The sequence below is a fragment of the Quercus robur genome, chromosome 7 (assembly GCF_932294415.1).
Source record: "Quercus robur chromosome 7, dhQueRobu3.1, whole genome shotgun sequence".
Classification (NCBI taxonomy): domain Eukaryota; kingdom Viridiplantae; phylum Streptophyta; class Magnoliopsida; order Fagales; family Fagaceae; genus Quercus; species Quercus robur.
The window spans coordinates 13,576,896-13,595,033 of NC_065540.1; the positions used below are offsets into that span (position 1 = coordinate 13,576,896).

Consider the following 18,138-nt stretch of genomic DNA (forward strand, 5'->3'; position numbering starts at 1 on the left):
AAAGAAGAAAAATAATAAAAAGGTCCAATTGCGCTCTCACCGACTAACCGACTTGGACGTAACAGTGTTAGGCATGGCTCAAGTTTTTCTTTACTCAAATCTTTTCTCAGTTTCTGTTTTCATGGGAAAATTTAAAAAAAAAAAAAAAAAATTGGATTCATATACCTTCACAAGATGACAAAAATACGTGGTTTTCACTATAATGATTGCCATTAACATCAAATTTTTAAACGAAATGATTACTATATAATATAATAATTATCGATTGAAAAAAGATTTGGAATAGATGGGACTATAGTATCCGCAGTTATGATTATTTTATACACAATCATAATGTATTTAGGTGAGGCAAAACCTTTATTTGAGGATTCTCTGTGTGTAATTATGAAGTGATCCAACCAACATGAGCCACATGAATCTAAGCCTTTCATATTGTGGCAATTAGTTGACCTTTGGGGTATACATGACTTTTTTTTTTTAAGAAAGAGGATAAGAACGTATTCAAATACATGGTCTTGAAAAATAATTGTTCTGATTTCTCATATTGACAAACTTTTAGGTGCTCACTTATGACTTACCCAAAAAACATAACTTTAGGTGGTTGGGTTCATGATTCATCTAGCAAAACCGGTTGTGGTGACAACAAATAATGCTTTATTATTATTTGTGTTTCTCTTTTAAAATAGAATATGAAAATACAAATAAGTCTCATTCAATGTGTATGTAGAATTCTCGTCACAGACGACTAAATGAACTTATCTAGCAGCTCATATAAACTGTGGAGTAATTTAATTAGGTTATTGTGAGGAACAATGAACCATGATTTTAAATTATTGGTTTGGTGATAATGACATGCCAACCTCTCATTGAGAAGAGAAAAAAAAGAAGATAGGTAAACTATACAGTGAGTAATATTGGAGAGAGCAACCACCACTTACTTGCCGATTTGACACACCAACTCAGCTACACCACTTTTGTGGGGTCTGGAAGAGGGTATTTCATAGACAGTGTCACTTCCAATTTTAGTTGTAAAATTTCATATGCCCCTTGCAACCAAGTGTTTTATTAAAACAAAGACGTGTACATTAGCTACGATTACATCAAGAGAAAAGAATAAACAGAGAGGAAAGCAAAGCAAAAAGAGAGAAAAGAAAAGAAACAACAAAAAACAAGAAATCATGGCGTGAAAGACCCTTTTGGCTTAAACCAAGACCCACAGCTGAAACTTACCCCCTAGCCCCAGAAATCAAAAAAGTAGTTTTCAAGTCAGACTCAAATCAAGAACATTATTGGGGAATCTCTAACAGAGCCATAGAATTTGTAAAAAAACAGATGAAAAAGCTGTCATACTCAACAGTGGAGATTGTACAAAGAACAATTTAGCGTTGGCCAATTGTAAAATTATGATAGATACACAAATAAACAAGATCCAGAATGAAAACATAGATCACTCACCAGAGGCCAAAAAGTCTCAATCTACACCACAGATCTACTATTGTCTAACCTGGAAAGAACAAAAAAGGTTCTGTAAATATATATGGCACAACAACTTATAGTGACAAAGCAAGCTACAAAAGAAATATGATAACTTCGCACAGCTTTGAACACAAATGAGGCAACAGGAAATACAACAGCAGCAACAGGATCATTATGAAACATTATAAATAGTTAAATACCTTAGGACTTTGGATAGAATACAATGAAAAAAAAATACATGTGGCCAATCCTAACTAATATGTTGAAGATCCATGGCTCACCCAAAAAAAAAAATTGGACTAAAGATTTGTTGTTGCTGTATATATACCTTAAGACTTTAATAGGATGCAATATGGTAAGGTACTCGGGCTGATTTAGTCCATGTTATCCTAGTGACCTCTTACACTGCCAAACTGGTTACGGAAGAGAGATTCACACTTTTAACAGAAGCAAGAATTGGGGTTCTTATAACAATGAACTTGGCATGGGGTGCCTTTGGAAGCAATATCAAAGTCAAAAAAGGATTTGGCCTGCAGAGACTATATTCGATGGCCCTTTCCAGTTTCAGCTTTATCGATGGACATAAAAGTCCACCAACACTTTCCAGTTTTCAGTATCAGAACTCTTCAACAACTATCACTCTTAAATATTTTGCTTCATCGCACCAACACTCGCGCATTTCTCTTTCTGCCTCTTCAACAACACTGAATTCAAGACATAATCACTTAAAAATCTCTTCCACCATAACGCCTCTGCCTTTGTTGAAATGCTTTTAAAGCCTCTAAAAACTCAACTTCTCCAAAATCAGGCCAGAGTGATTGTGCAAAAAATAACTCAGTGTAGGCCAATTGCCACAACAAAAAATTGCTAATCCGAAGCTCCCCACTGGTACGTATCAGTAGATCAGGATAGGGAAACTTGGTACAGTTTGTTTCCAGCTCCTGTTCAATAAGAGACTCATTGATATCATTGGGTTCAATTAGTCCATCCTTTACTTTTACAGCAATCTTCTGGCAGGCTTGAACAATGTCATACTGCCCACTGTAGCTAACTGCTACAATAAGTTGGAGTCCGCAATTAGTCTTGGTGGCCTCCTCAGTTCTTGTTATTAGCTCCTGTAGGGATCTTGATAGCTTAGAGGAATCCCCAATTACAGAAATTCGAATGTTTTCCCTGTCCCAAGCCAAAAATCAGCAAGATTAATGTATGTCAACTATATAAGACCATGTAATCTATCAAGTCAATAATACAACATACCTTAACTCGGATATAATGAAAACAGTGTATGATTCAGATCATTACACGATATGTTAACCGCAGTAAATCATACTCTAACCAAAAAGTGAAATCCTAGATCTAGCAACTCAGAATCTCACTCCTAGGCTTTGCTACGACCATTTTGAAAATTTAAAAGCAACTAGTTCTGTCACTCCTATCAAGCTCAATCAATTTCCACCCTTACTTTTAGTTAAAAATACGTAATAACAGCATTCTAAAGTTGCTAACTTGACCTAAAAGGTAACATTTGGAAACATCACTATTCTCCTGCATAATAACTTCCATCTACCTAAATGGAAAGCCAAACCCCATTTACGAAATCAGTTCACTTAACCAGAAATATAAATCCTTTGTAATCATTCACTCACTCCCCAATCCATGCCACTCAATTCCTGCAAGTCTCACATAACCAAATATTCAATTCAATACCCTTCAATACAAATACAGCATCTTACAAATGCAAACCGAAGCTGTGGATACAGATCAGGATCCTTTCCATTTTGCTTTGATTCAAAGAATGTCTATTTCATGACAAAGATTTATTTTTTCACAAAATCTGATGTGATACACCATACCAATAGAAATAAACCATCTAATACAAAAATATGACATTAACACCTTTAAATTCTTTGGAAAAAAAAAAAAAAAAAAAAAAAAACTAAATCTTTATCATAAAATGATACTACTATCTGTGTCTAAAAGATGTAGCAATTGAAGGAAGTGAAATAGTTTCTGAAATGCTGACCTCAACAAGCTCCCCATTTCATCTCTCATTCCTCTTTCAAATAATTCCATTAAAAACTCAACTTCCACCTGCATCATTAGTAACCATAACTGTTTCAATCATTTCAAACCAAAAACCAAAAAAAAAAAAAAAAAAAAAAAAAAAAAAAAAAAAAACACATACTTGAGGGCGAAACCAATTTTCACTAGAGAAAGCGAAAACAGAGAGAACTCTAATTCCCAACTTGCAGCACAGCTCTACAATGGCTCGCAGGGACCGAACACCGGCCTCGTAACCCGACCCGACGGGCAAGCCCCTGAGCCGGGCCCACCTCCTGTTCCCATCCATGACCAAAGCCACATGTCTCGGCATTGACTCTGTCCGGAGACCCGCCGGTAAGATATTTTTCTCCACCGGAGCTCCGGCGCCGGCGAAGCTCCCATTGTCTTCGAGGATAACGTGGTGTGCCTGTGAGGAGGCGCGGAGACGAGGAGGTGGTGGTGGTTTTGGAGGGAGGACGTGCGGGCATGAGTGGAATTTGAAGCGAGGTGAGGAGGTGAGTGTGGTTGGTGAGAGTGAGAGTGAGAGTGAGAGAGAGAAGAGCATTGGTAGAGGACTGTGTGATGGTGGAAGATTTCAATTTTTAGGGTTTTAGGGTAGTGGGAAATGGAACTCTAACTGTAAGTCTGTCACTTACTGGCCCTTCCTACTTCCTAGTTTGGGCTAAATCTTATTGTCGTTAGTCAAAACTCAAAAGCGCGCGCGCGCGAGGGTAGAGTGAAACGATCGTGTACTTTTAACTCTCTTCCGATTTCATTTCAATCTTTAACCTGTTTGTTTTTGTTCGTTTAGTTCTCCAACTTTCAAGTTTATTTAATTAAGATTTTTTTATCAACTTTTGTTATATATTGTGGTTAATTTTTTAATTTTATAAATTTTTCTTCAAATTTTTTAAATTAAAAAAAATTCAATTAATGATTGAAAAATATTTTTTAGATTTTTTTTTTTTCAAAAATTTTTAACAAAAGTTAACGGAAAGGCCTTCATTGAATAAATCTGAAACTTAAAGGACTGAAATGAATGAAAGTAAAGTTAGAGGATTGAAATGAAATCTGAAGAAAGTTAGAGGGTCAGTTTTGCATTTTAATTTTAATTTTTTAATTTGCAAAGAATGGACTGGACTGAAAGGACGCAAACTAGACTGAATGGACCGAACTGAACTGAACAGTAGGTATTTTATTCGCTAAACTTTTTCAAATGTTTGTTTTTTCATTCTTAAACTTTAAAATTTTGTTTTTCATTCATAAACAATTGAAATTTTTTTCTTTCATTCATAAATTATTGAATTTTTTTTTCTTAAACTTTAAAAAATATTTTTTTTCATCTCTAAACTATTTTAAAAAAGTTCTTTTTCATCCATGTTTTTGTCTCTAAAGTCTAAACTATTAAAAAAAAAGTTTCTTACAAAGTTTGAGGATGAAAAAAATAAATACTTTTTAAAGTTTCGGGACTAAAAACAAATTTTTGATAAAGTTTATGAACCAAAAAAGCATTTTACCCTAATTTTTAATATTTTATATTTAAGTTATAAAAAAAAAAAAAAAACAAACAAAAACCTCTCATTCTCTCAGTCTCCCTGCCCGTCTCTCACAGTCTAAATCCTCAGACTCTCTAACCCTTTCCGTCTCTCTCATTGTCCCCCCATGGTGCCATCATCTCTTTGATTATTTTCTTCAATTGTAAAAAATTAAATTAGATTCTTAATAAATGGATCAATATATTATTTTGATATTTTGTAGGTCTATTGAAAACTAACTTGGTCAGAATAGATGAAGAGTAACTACACAAATAAGTATAATCGGTTTGAAAATCTTAAAAATTCATTTCAAAATAGTTTAAATATATTGGGTAATGATGTTTTCAAATAACAATGACCTTCCCACCAGCAGAAGGGTGCTTGGTAGTAATTATAGAGTAAATAAGAGTGCTATTCTCAGACATAGATATTAGGGAGATTGACACATGAACACCTTGAGATATATATATAGTTTGTAAATATCAGATTTACTATGATTGTGAGTGTTCTTTAATGCATATTGGCATATTGGATAGTGAATGGTTGATTACATTGGACTATTCTCTCTCACTCTCTCAAAAAAAAAAAACATTGGACTATTATTTCCTTTTTCGGCTGAGAATACAATGAAAAAACAACCCAAAAATTGAACTTGGGCTTGTTGAATCATTTAGTTACCCAAAATTATTTGCCAAAAGCCCAATAGCTAGAAGCCTAACAGTGTAGGCCCAAGACTGAAATCCGAACGGGACTGACAAGGACCAATTGGGACTGAACTGGTTGAGAGTTGAGACTGGTAGCCTGTACATTCCAGTCAGGTTTGGTCTAGGATTTTAATAGACCGTACATACTGGTCCAGTCCTAAAAAATGCAAAAGTCCAATCGGACTGGACCGTTTACACTTCTAGTTTGGATTGACGGACACGAGAGAAATTATTTAGAGCACCATAGAGACCAGGGTACCAATATTCAATGATCCTCCTATCAATAAAATTACCATATTTATTTATTTTTTGGGTGCATAGAGGAACTTCACAGATTAAGTAGATAAAACAAGTTAGGACAAAGCTTTTCGTAATACATTCCCAAATTGTCATAAATCAAGCAAAATACAAATATCCACCAGAAGATTATCAAATACAAGTATACAACAAAATCTTGGTGAAGATCCACTCATTTTCTAATATGGGCATCTGCATATTGATTAGTCTCATGGAAGCAATGCTTCATCTTCATCTGCAGTATTAGATTGAGGAAGTTTTTGCAATCCATGATAAAAGTTGCATGATGTAAATTGTTACTATATTATTCAATCACCTAATCAAATACTACTCTGGCATCAATCTCAATTTCTAATTTTCTACCGCCAATAAATTGAGATTTGTGCACATCGTGCAACCATTCCAACCCAAAGCTCTGCATCAACACTAGTAGCTACACCTATGACTTGGGTAAAACCCATAATCTGTAGAACTCTATGGTCCCTGATAAGTGATAACTCCTCCACCACTTGCTAATCCGAGTTACTGACTTTTGCCCACAAATTGATGGTAAAAATAAAGTTACCTAAAAGTTCCAAACATTCACTTAGATTGACCAGGACATGGATGATACAAGCCCATCTCATCTTCTAGCGCTCTATATTAGTGAGTTCATAAAATATACACTAACACACAAGGTTGCATTGTCTTCAACTGCAACATTTTTACACATATCAACCAGCAAGCATACTATTTGGTTTTCCCAACTGAAAGCAAAATTTCATTCCAAAAATTCTCCTAATTCCACGCATGGGACAGATCATGCAAAGTCTATGGGAACAGAAATTTTCTTGTGCAATGGATGTACATAGTGTCCCATCACATATGTGAGAAATCTGCATATGTTGATCCTACATATATATGAGAAAGACAATGCATATAATATTTGATAGCAATTAAGTTGAAGTACAATAAAATCAAAAGGATCCAAAATTGTGGTCCATAGATCTCTTCAAAACTTTGAACAAGCCGAAAAATATTTGTTTACATTAACAAAACCTCAAGTCCATCTGAATCACCCCTCCTAGGACAGAACCGCAATGCATGGCAGCCAGTCATTCAAGTCAAAGTGTCTTTTCTAGCCTAATGGCTCCCATAGCCATCCCATTTATTTTTGGATAGAATGGGTGCAAGGAACAAGATAAGGTAGTGTGATGCATGGCATCGGCATGTCTGTTTTGGCTAAGAGAGTGATAACCCACATTATGAGAGCATAAAGAAGCTCAGGATCATCCACCCCCAACAAGGAAGACAAATCACTGATACCTGAACAATCAAACAGGACCTGAATCATCAATGGTGATGTCCTTGGGGACCCTCAAATTTATTTGATGCATATCCCATCCAGCTCTATTTAGCTGTTCGATGAAATCCTCAAATCTATCTTCCATCTGCAATATGCTTTGTGCAAGCTGATGGAAGACATTAATGGAATTGTCCCAGTTCTCATGTAGCCAATAAGCCTGCCAGACACTACGCAAGACAGACATGCTTGTAGCTCCAACCTGCAGTAAAATCATGAGTTAGAACTCATCTGGGCCCTATATCCTGACAAATAATTTACGTGCTTACCTTGAATGAGACAAAGACCTCAAAGTCTCCGTGCTGTTGGTTTACGAAAAGAATATATTGTTCATTTGCATATAGTTTTAAGAGGGCCTTCACCTGTTTCAAAATAAATAGATAAATAATAAAAATAACCGCTTTACTGCTCTAGACAGCTACTTTAAACTGTAACAAAAGATAGCAGCACAATAATCAATGCAATACCATGGAAATAGATTTCATTCCAACAACCATCTCCTCCAAGGATACGCCGAATGTAATCCGTGGCTTCATGAATCTTTGCCATGATAAAATTTTTTCTTCCCTGTTGCATGCAACACATCCTGAAATCAACTTATCAAAAAGATGGTTCATTTTTGTAAACAAAATAATTTATTTGATGAGTAAAGGACTAAAGAGTGTGTAACTTTTACCCGGAACAGTAGCATGTAAAACATGTGATTTTACCAGCATACGAGCACGCTTGAGATTTATCTGTCAATAAAGTAAAACAGAGAAAATAGTCCACCAATGAATCAAAATGGAGCTTCTGATTTCTATTTGTTACCCAAGAGTATGTTTGTATAACAGCCAATTTAAAAAAAAAAAAAAAATGAAACAAGTAGAAAGCAAAATGTCAAAATTCAATCCCATTTAGCATGCCTAGAAACCTCCAATATAAGCCTCTATTCTACGGTTAGATTAGGAACTGATACATCACATTCTTACTGTGTCAAATTGTAGAACTGAAAGTGATTGATAACGTAACCAAAGGTGCAGAAGCCGCATGCTCATCCATGTCAATACCAACACTGGATATGCTTTGACAAGGCCAGGTGTCTCCTGCATTCATGATTCTAAAGTCAATTAAATGCAACAAATCAAGAAGTCTTTTGGTTCCTTGTAATTCACATCACCATCAAGTGAATATACAAACATCATTTTGAAACTACATAACATACCAGGATCAGTATTCCCAGAGCAAGGCCAAGAAGCTGAGCTGCTACTTCCCAAACTTCCTCCTAAATCAATTAATTAATCAATCAACTGGAAAACATTCTCTTTTGCTTCAGAACTTATATATTTATACAAAGTGGGACTTCTTAGTTACAGTCCAAACCAAAGGGGATATCATTCCTCTAATAATGTGCATTGATATAGCATTGAGAAAGTGATATTAACAAGAAAATGTAAAAAAAAAATTTCTATATCAAGAGATGGCTTATAATTTTCTCCCACAAACAAAACCTAAGCAAAAGTCAATTGAAAACATGAACTTTGTTTTAGTAATAAACAATTAGAAGCAAATTTCTTACTAATAAAGAATTTCAGTCAACCCATCAAAAAAAAAAAAAAAAAAGAATTTCAGTCAAGTTACATTGATATAATTAAATATGGAACAGATTATACCAACTCCAAATGTCAAGCGTATATTGCTTGAGTGAAAAATACATAAAGAGACAACTATTGGCTGCAGTTCCTCATTGGAATAATGACAGTTCAATTGCTTTTATTTGTCAATTAACATCATAGGAGTAGGGAAAATTGGATTTAAAACCTCAATTGCTATGCAACATTCTAATGTTTCCCAACTAAATACTTCATAGTTCTAGAACAGGTCTATAGTAGCTTGGATATTGACAAGAACTTTGCTTTGCATGCTAGGAACTGTCAGTAAAAATATTGATGGACCATATGGTTCCCTAGTTGATGTCTACCCATAGAGGGGAGTCGCCCAAATAATTGGGGTTTCCCTTTTTGAGTTTAGTCGATTAAGGACATTACAAAAGCATACCTTGGCTGAAACCTCTCCCAGATTTCCTGAGATTGCAAAATGGTTTTGAATCACACGGTTTGAAGGATCTTTTAGTCCTCTTGCTACAGCCTGTTTAAGTTTCAATCTCAAGTAAATCAGTATAAGTCTAATCACTTAGCACATACTTATGGTGCAATTCTACATCTACAATAGCAATAATGTGTTACTGAAAAACAGTGAAAGAAACAGAATTGATTGCAGAAGAAAATTATGTACTTGAGTTCAGTATATTATCAAAATAATCAAGTGAAGCCTATATAACACTGAAGGGAGATACCTTTGCAAGATTTCCAAGAGATGCCAATGGTAAAAAATAGGCAGGATACAGTGCGGTACTTAGATCGAAGATGCTGCATGTTAAATTAATAAATTTAATGATCTATATTAAATCTAATCTAAAATTGATTTATCCTACATCTAAAAGAAAGTTTGTTACACAGACCTTCCTGCACTGCCAATGAAGTCTGCATACATGCGCCATTGCTTTGGATCATCATCAAAAAGATTTCCAAACCACCCACCTGGAAAAGACAGTGAGAGTCACTGATAAAATCCAGCACAAAAACTTCTCTTCCTTCTAGCTATCTTTACTATTGCCAGACCAATCAATAAGCGTCCCACAGCTCCAAGGCCATCCTTTGACACCCATCTGCACAAATAGTCACATAACTTAAGTTCAATCCAATAAAAGACTAGTTTGATAAAGAAAAATTGCCTACATAGGAAGGCATACAGTCATACACAGAAACAGAAACAGATATATATGTTTTAAAAAATAAAGAGCACACACATATTTTCACTAGATAAGTACAAATACAAAACTTTCACAAAGTATAATAAAAATAAACACAAGATTAATAAAAGAGAAATTAACCTGATGGCAGCAGCAGAAGCAGCAGCAGTAGTTCCTGAGAAAGAGCCAACACCAACAGCCTGCAAGGAAGGGCAAAAGCAAAACTAAATGAAATATTCTAAAAATTTAAACATCATTTCAGCCAAACCAAACTCTTTTTCTCTTCCTAATAAACATACCCAACCAAATGTACTGGCTTGAGTTAGATTAACATGCCTTAAGAAGACTTGACGTGACTAATGCGTGGCAGATCCAGGCCGTAACATTGGTAGGGAACTGTAACAACATGTACTGAAAGTAATCATCTGACACAGATCCTGCATGATTCATGGAGAACAGAAAGCAGGTGTTATTGTGAATCACGCAAAAGTCCATCACTCCACTTTATTACTAAAAATAAAATCTCTTAACTCAAAATCTGGCATTAATCTATTGATTGTCTATATATAGTCTCAGTATTTTACAGTAAAATGTAAGAAGTGAGGGCACCTGCTGTGATGAGTTAACAAATAGACAACTGATAGAGAAAAATCATTAAATCTGGAAGAGAGAGAGAGAATAAAAACTGATGTTTATCACCTGGGAATCCTGCAGGTAAGATAAAATCTTTAACAGTGTCTGGAAGCCACAATAATCCACTGTCAGAGGCATGCAAGTCCTGGAACCCATCAGTTACCAAACTATCCTCCTCAAGGAAAGTCTGTAATCGTGACTCTTCATCTAAAAAGTACCTGCTTGATATGTCAAGGTTCATGAGAAAAAAACAAGTCACAGCCTAAACCTATGTTGGGTGCACTAGGACCTTTTCCATTTCAATTGGAGTAATTTCATGGTTTAGATTAAATACAAAACTAAAGGTGTACCAAGTTTCATGTAATTTTAAATTTTATATGACATAGCACCATATGTACTAGTAGATACAAGAAATAATATCTTAACTGTGAAATGGATTCTCCATTTCACTTCAAATGGAGGAAATCAACGTCCATGTTGGGTTGCAAATATATGCCCAATTCTGCAATATCACAATTTGCTTTCTAATCACTAAATTTCAAAAGAAATGGCTCACCACATCATCCAAGAATGATCTAAAGTAGAGCATTTCATAATGAAATTCATTTTCATTTCTATTATTATGCTCCATATATTTTTTTCTTTATTATCAATTACACTACATAAACTTGAAATGTAAATGACCATTAGTAACCCTTGGTAAGCTAGAACAATCTACAAAGTTTAAAACTTACAAACTAATTACAGTGATGATACAGGAATTAAAAAAGGGAAGAAATGTGGTAAGTAAAGACCTCTTAGTGGTCCCATTGCCATATCTCTCCACCAATATCACCTGCGGCTGGCTTTGACCCCTAAAAGAAAATGAAAATCATGTCAAATTTTCAAATCAAAATTGTGGAAATGCAGCCTTAGTCTCAGCCACCAAAACTTCAATATCGGCTATAATTCCTCAATAGACTAAAAATTGGGGTTAGTTGAATGTATTCTTATACATCATTTTATCATCTCCAAAACAATGAGTCTATAGACACAAAATTTGCCTCATGTACAAAATTTAGAAAGTGATGTTGTGAAAAATTTTGTATCAAGAACAGTATCTATCCAAAATTATATTCATTGTCTCTCAACTTGTCCGGTTTATACTTGACATAATCAGAAGCACTTCAATGAAATAAAAAATTGGCCTATCTTGGCTTATTTGAGATAAGCTTTTTTTCAAAATATTTCACTTTCAGAACCTAACACAACCATTTTCATACTTGAAGTAATATCTCTAATTTTACAAAAACATACCATATCCCATGTATTTGCCACAAAGTAATAAACAAGAGGGCATGGTGGAATCATTTAGTTGGTACCTGACATGGTCAGCGTCTTCTCCTTCTTCAAGTTTGGGTTGCGAAGCTAAGCACAGAATATGAAAATGGCGAGGAGTTTGTGTTGGTGTTGCTCTCCCATTACTCCTAGTCTTTCTAGAAGATTCAAAAGCAAGCGTTGGAAACGAGAGTCGCAGAGTGCAAGACATTGTTAGAGTTTGATTTGAGCTTAAGTGAGTTTTGCAGAGGTTTTTGATTTTCTGTTACTGCTTAGCTTTACACAATCCACAGACAGACACAGTTCCAACGTTTGAAGAACAAACTAAAAAACAAAGAGAGAAGCTTAGCTTAGCATAGGTGTTACCTACCTTGGTCTCGTGGTTTCTCAGTAACCACCCAAATGTACGGCCTCCTTATTATATCGTTACAGACCCGACTGATCATGGGCCATGGCCCAATAATAGAAGACGGGCCAAGGCCCAACAAAGTCTTACACAGTTGAGTTTGTTTGTTTGTTTGTTTTTATTATTATTATTTTTTTAATTTGATGTTTGGGGCAGGTTAATTTGAATCTTGGATGTCTCATTTGGAGGTGCCAGCCAGTTGAGTTATATGAACCCTGACAGAAAACCATATTTATCAATTTATATATTCCAGTTAAGTGCATAGGTTAGTATTGTTGTTTTAAGTTTTAAGTTTTAAGGTGGGTTTGAGACTAGCATCTATAATAAGTTTCTTCTGCTCATCACCTTCGTTAACTTAGCCCCCACAAAAATAATCCCAATATTAAAGAAGAAGAAAAAGGGCTGAGTTGGCTATGTGATGAGTCATCCGCTAACTAGGACGAATACAGTTCAACCTGATAACCCAGTGGTATTTTCACCTTCTGTGGTGCCACGTCATGCTCATGCACCAAATAGCAGTTATCTTCAGTGATATGTATTACCGGAAATGCAGAAATGAGAAAAATTCAAGGCAAAATAAAAAGCCCCTGGAAACAAAGGAATCAATGGAAGCTCAAGAAGCTTTTGACTAAACATAATCAATACAAGAGGTAATTTGGTGGAATATGAATTCCACAAAAAATTGGCACCCTAACTACCACAAAAATTACAACCCCAGGATTCTTACATTTCAAAATTTTTTGATACTCTAAACAGGAACTTTTTGGCAAACACACAATTCCCAAAAATAAGGGTGGTTTCTTTCTATGGGTACATGATCTCCACAAGAAAAATGGGTAGGAGAATAATGGTTAGAAACAACATAATGACATCAAAACCCCAGGCTTGTTCAATTACTGCCATTCTCGCTGTGCTTCCTGTGATTTTCCTCCACAATTCTCTGAAACTCTTTCTCACTGGCGGCAATCAGGCGTTTAACAATGTCAAAGGTAGTAAGCCTAATGCTGCAGCAGGAAAAAAAATGAAAAGAATATGTAATAAGTGTTGGGGCAATGACAATAGAAGTAGAAACTAAAGATAAGAATCAATTCTGCTTAGAATTTTTATAAGCAAAGATCCAATAATCTGAACAGCTTCAATACCAGGGAACTTTGACCATTTTGTTTTTTTGTTTTTTTTTCCAAAAGGGAGGGGAGAGATTTCATCTCTAGCATTGAATAATGAGGAAAAATGATGGTAAATTGTACAAGTGAAATCCAACGAATATAGTTACCCGTTGTACAAAAACAGCACTGGAAAAAATGGACAAACCATGGTAAAGAGATATGAGAGTGAAGCTAACTTTTGGCATCCCCTAGCTAAGCCCTAAGAAACACAGCAAAATGATTGCAGTTTTATGGGAAGACCAGAAGTGCACTTGGTTTTCTATAAAATGTTAATTTTATGGAAGCCCTTCAAAACAAAGCTTAAGTTAATTTTAGCTTCACCAAAAATCAGCCAAAGGAATTTACAGCAGTACTGACCGACCAATACAGGAACTAAATTGAAGGCTACATAGTAGATAAAATAGAACTGCTAATAATATGAACCTGCTACTTGGTAAGGTTTTTAATGCATTTGGGAGAAAACCCCGGTACAAGCCTATTATTCCATCACGTGCCACAATTCCTGCATTAAAAATATTCTCAGATACAACGATCTTGATCTTGAAAAATGATGATAGATTTAAAGTTTAACTTTAACACAAACACATGTGACTTCATGTTTGAGAAATCATTGTAGGCTTTGCAAATATCAACAACTGAATTAAACCTTTAAATTCTAACACAAGATAGGTGCAACATAAATCTCTCTCTATCTCTCAGATTGGCCATTTTCTCCTAAGAAAGGGGGGTAATATTAAGTCTTTCTGGATTTATGACAACAGAAGTATCTCGTACCCTTCCCTAGAAAAAGTGTGGATGGTAAATTCAAACATAAAATAAATTATCTACGCTAATAAAATAGTTTATATCTCTTGCAACAAGTAAAAAAGAACAATTAATAATTATGCACAAATAACAAAAAAAACCGATCACATATACCACTTCTTTAGAGCTTCCTGTGTATCACACCTATTGATGTCTAATGCTGATACATATCAGGTCATATCATTCTTTTGTTGGTGAGCATAGTGATAACAACTTACCTGGAAAGGCATCCAGAACAGTATTGTATGGTGAACCCTTCATTTGCATCTGTCTTCTCACAGTGTCCAAGGGATAGCACGTGAGTGTGGCAAGAGACGCTGACATCACAGCAGTTAGTAGAGATGCTTCGGTCCTCTTTTGATATTTTTCTGGCAAAGACTTCTTCACCCTAGTATCCACACAAGATATCAATGTTTAACATACAACATTCCACTGTATTCTCCTTCAACATGCTCTCTCAATATACAACATTAGTGGACTCACAAGTCAAAAACGCAAAAGTTCACAGCAATATAAGGAGCTATTCCAAGAAGGGAAGGTCCAAGACCATAGTAAAATGAGGCAAATCCTTCCTCTCTCAGCATGGTTAGTGCAACCTGCAAACAACACATTTGATATTCAACTTCAAATTAAAATGTCATCTTGTCATACATAGGACAAGAAGGCCAATTGTACCTCAGACATGGCTCGATACCCTGGTTCAACTGCCATGCGTAGCCTCAAGACATCTAAAGGGTATGTTATCTACATAGAGACAAGAAGCCTTGAAATGCATATATAGAGTTATAGAATGTGTAGAAAGGAGGGAAAAAAAAAAGAGAGAAGGAAATTAGAAAATAGAGATAAATGGCCATGAAGCAGAGTGAAAGAACAAGGATTTACTAAATCTCAAGAGCACAAAAACAATACACTTCCTACAACCCAATTGAACGCCAACAGGTAACAATCTGTTAAAACTACTGCATTACTTACAAAAGTGGATGTCATGCCAGCACAAGCACCTGCTGCAAGTCTTCCAATAACAGAGAGCTCACCATCCACTCCCCTAAAAAGTTTCTGCAAGTTCAAATGTAGAACATTTAGTTCAGGAAATATGTAAAATATTGTGTTAAGATTTGCTTCAAGATAGTTTTTGATTAACCTTGTAAGTTTCGTAAGCAAAAAGCTGGACAGCACTGTAAGGTATGACCCGTATCACCTGAAAATTTTAAAAGAAGTTCTAAACGAAATGTAGCTCAACAAAGTCTTGTCGAAATAGCTTGAGGAATAAAAAAATCTAAACTACTGAATGAACACACTATTAAACCTGAGGGAGGTTGCCTTTCCAGTATCCTCTGATCCCTTCTTCCTTCCCAATTAATGTTATGGCCTGCACTTTATGTCCATGTAGACACCGTCATTGATGTGATACAAATTTTTTGTTGTTGATAAGATTGATATGATTCAACTAAAAGAATAGAAGGTAACAGATTCATAACTGAACCAATTTATTAGTCACATAGTGTTCTTTCACGCTTTCAATTATAATCAATTTTCTCTTTCATAGTTGCTACTGTCATCACAAAAGCTCCCACGTCCTATGCATAATAATATGACATTTCTCCCTCATAACAATCTCTCTCTTGTTTAAGGGAATAATATGAGAGAGAGAAACGAAGGATCCATTGTGTATTGAGTATTTAGCAAATGGCTAGCAGATCCAACAAGTCTAGTGAATTCTACTATGCTCATATTGTTAGAGCAAAAACATATAGCAAGAAACAAGAACAGAAACAGCAATCTCCTATATCCCACCTACGTACATGGGGTTGGCCATGGAAACTTAGTTTCTCCATTCAACCATCTGTAGAGTGCAGATATTTCTTCAGCACAAACTAGCATTTACCAAATATTTATACAGTTCATCATTCATGCAAATTTTGCTTCTTCTTTTTTCATTTTTTATGTTGGTTGAAAGCTTTCTAGCACAAATCTAGTCCCTCTCATGTTCTGATAGAGTTTAAAAGCTGACGCTTAAGATTATTAATTTTCACTATAATCAGAAAAATATTTAGTAACATCAAATTATACATATACCCTTAAATAACGTTGCAAGCCAACCCATGGAAACAAAACCAGCACAGAAAATAGTTAAGCCATTGTGTCCCATGAATTCTACAGGCATCATGGTAGATGAAATGAGTATAAATAGGCCGAAAACGCATTAATAGCACCCTAGGTCTATATTCTTCTACGATTAATCATAGCCAAAATCTACATTTCATCTATGCCAATTATTTGTCTTACGAACCACGAAACATACCTCGATGAAACCAATCGCCTTCTTAGCACTTTGCTGCCCGACCCGCACGCCATGTGTCTGCAACAATATCACAATTCATTTCAAAGAACTAAAGAAAAACCCCAATTGAACTAGAAATTCAAATCCCATTTGGACATTACAACACTCACCAATATATACCATTAATCCATAATTCTCTTTGCCCCATAAATTTTAATCTTACCTAGAAATTCAAAGCAAACTATACAGCAAGAACACAACAACACAGTCAAAGCACAACCCTTATAAATGAAACAGTAATCCCATCTTTTCATTAATAGGAAATTCAAAAAAAAAAAAATCTACAGTTACAATATCTTTAACTACAATTGTAACTAACTAGAGTACAAAGAATCTTTTACTGTACAACAAATTTTGTACAAAATTGAATTACAAAGAAAATTAAAATAATGTGACAAACCTTACCTGCATAAGGAGCTTGATACGTTCAAGCGGAGCCGTGAAGGTCTTGGCGGCTGCGCCGGCTATGGCGCCGGCGCCGAAAAGCGCGGCATCTTTGGGGACGTAAGCGGCTAAAGCCAGCGGGTGTTTGAGAAGCTGAGCCGGAGTCGGGTCGAACTCTTTTCTCTTTTCTGCCACTGAAAGGCAGGCGAAATTACAACGATTGCCATTGGCAGTGGCACCGTCAGCAAGTCTGTTGTTAGTTGTGTAGGTGAGACACATGGTCTTCCAGAGCGGTTTTTGGTGGTCCGAGGAGGTGTCAATAAGACCGCAGTTGGAGTCTGAGGTTTTGAGGTTTGGGATGTTCCGGCAAACCAATATGGCTCTCTCTTCTCTCATTGTTTTGTGTTTTGTTTTTGTGAATGGAAATTTTGAAAAGTTCGGTACGGGCAGAAACGGAAAAAAGATAAGGCAGTGAGGTAGTTGCAGAGAGCGAGAAAGAGAGAGAGAGAGACTGACAGAGGAAGAAATGTAAAGAAATGAGTCTTTATTTATTTATTTTGGTAAAAAAAAAATGATTAGAGATTAATTACAAAATTGGTTGTAACTTTAGCTTATAAACTTATTCAAAAAAATAAATATTATTATATATTTTAAAAATTTAATCGCTGAATTGTATGTTCATTACACTTTTAATATATCTATCGAATTTTGTGTTAATCGGATATTATTTACTATATGATTTAAAGTTTATATTTTATGCATAATTTTAAATTACAAAAATTTGCAATTTAAATAATTTATTGATAACATAACTATTGATACTTAATTTTCTAGAAATTTGCAATTACGGAGGATATAATAAGAAATTGTAATCCAATGACAGATTTATCAAAGTTCAC

General features: G+C 35.2%; 3 protein-coding genes across 6 annotated transcripts; all 3 read right to left on the reverse strand.

Moving 5' to 3' along the window:
• Positions 1 to 787: 787 nt before the first annotated feature.
• LOC126692357 (cis-prenyltransferase 4, chloroplastic-like) lies at positions 788 to 4,202 on the reverse strand. Of its 3 annotated transcripts, XR_007645000.1 has the most exons (5): positions 3,662 to 4,202; positions 3,500 to 3,567; positions 1,805 to 2,649; positions 1,456 to 1,504; positions 788 to 983 (listed from the first exon to the last, which is right to left on the reverse strand). XR_007645000.1 is itself a non-coding variant. In XM_050387941.1 (3 exons), the coding sequence occupies exons 1-3, from the start codon at positions 4,082 to 4,084 to the stop codon at positions 2,202 to 2,204; spliced, it is 939 nt and encodes a 312-aa protein (XP_050243898.1). In that variant the 5' UTR covers positions 4,085 to 4,202; the 3' UTR covers positions 1,557 to 2,201. The 3 variants fall into 3 exon arrangements, 1 of the variants encoding a protein (XP_050243898.1); XR_007644999.1 differs by lacking the exon at positions 788 to 983 and having other exon boundaries at positions 1,318 to 1,504; XM_050387941.1 differs by lacking the exons at positions 788 to 983; positions 1,456 to 1,504 and having other exon boundaries at positions 1,557 to 2,649.
• Positions 4,203 to 7,008: 2,806 nt separating this feature from the next.
• LOC126692358 (protein root UVB sensitive 5) lies at positions 7,009 to 12,515 on the reverse strand. The gene is made up of 15 exons (XM_050387943.1): positions 12,183 to 12,515; positions 11,616 to 11,675; positions 10,888 to 11,039; positions 10,525 to 10,625; positions 10,330 to 10,388; positions 10,058 to 10,104; positions 9,898 to 9,976; positions 9,733 to 9,805; positions 9,435 to 9,524; positions 8,602 to 8,661; positions 8,369 to 8,482; positions 8,074 to 8,134; positions 7,865 to 7,983; positions 7,667 to 7,759; positions 7,009 to 7,599 (listed from the first exon to the last, which is right to left on the reverse strand). The coding sequence occupies exons 1-15, from the start codon at positions 12,347 to 12,349 to the stop codon at positions 7,369 to 7,371; spliced, it is 1,506 nt and encodes a 501-aa protein (XP_050243900.1). The 5' UTR covers positions 12,350 to 12,515; the 3' UTR covers positions 7,009 to 7,368.
• A 631-nt stretch (positions 12,516 to 13,146) lies between these two features.
• On the reverse strand, positions 13,147 to 17,753 carry LOC126692359 (probable envelope ADP,ATP carrier protein, chloroplastic). 2 transcript variants are annotated; one of them, XM_050387944.1, is made up of 10 exons: positions 17,261 to 17,750; positions 16,817 to 16,873; positions 15,821 to 15,883; positions 15,656 to 15,712; positions 15,487 to 15,570; positions 15,190 to 15,258; positions 14,998 to 15,110; positions 14,733 to 14,902; positions 14,134 to 14,212; positions 13,147 to 13,548 (listed from the first exon to the last, which is right to left on the reverse strand). In XM_050387944.1, the coding sequence occupies exons 1-10, from the start codon at positions 17,633 to 17,635 to the stop codon at positions 13,434 to 13,436; spliced, it is 1,182 nt and encodes a 393-aa protein (XP_050243901.1). In that variant the 5' UTR covers positions 17,636 to 17,750; the 3' UTR covers positions 13,147 to 13,433. The 2 variants fall into 2 exon arrangements, with proteins under 2 accessions (XP_050243901.1, XP_050243902.1); XM_050387945.1 differs by lacking the exon at positions 14,134 to 14,212 and having other exon boundaries at positions 17,261 to 17,753.
• Positions 17,754 to 18,138: the final 385 nt, after the last annotated feature.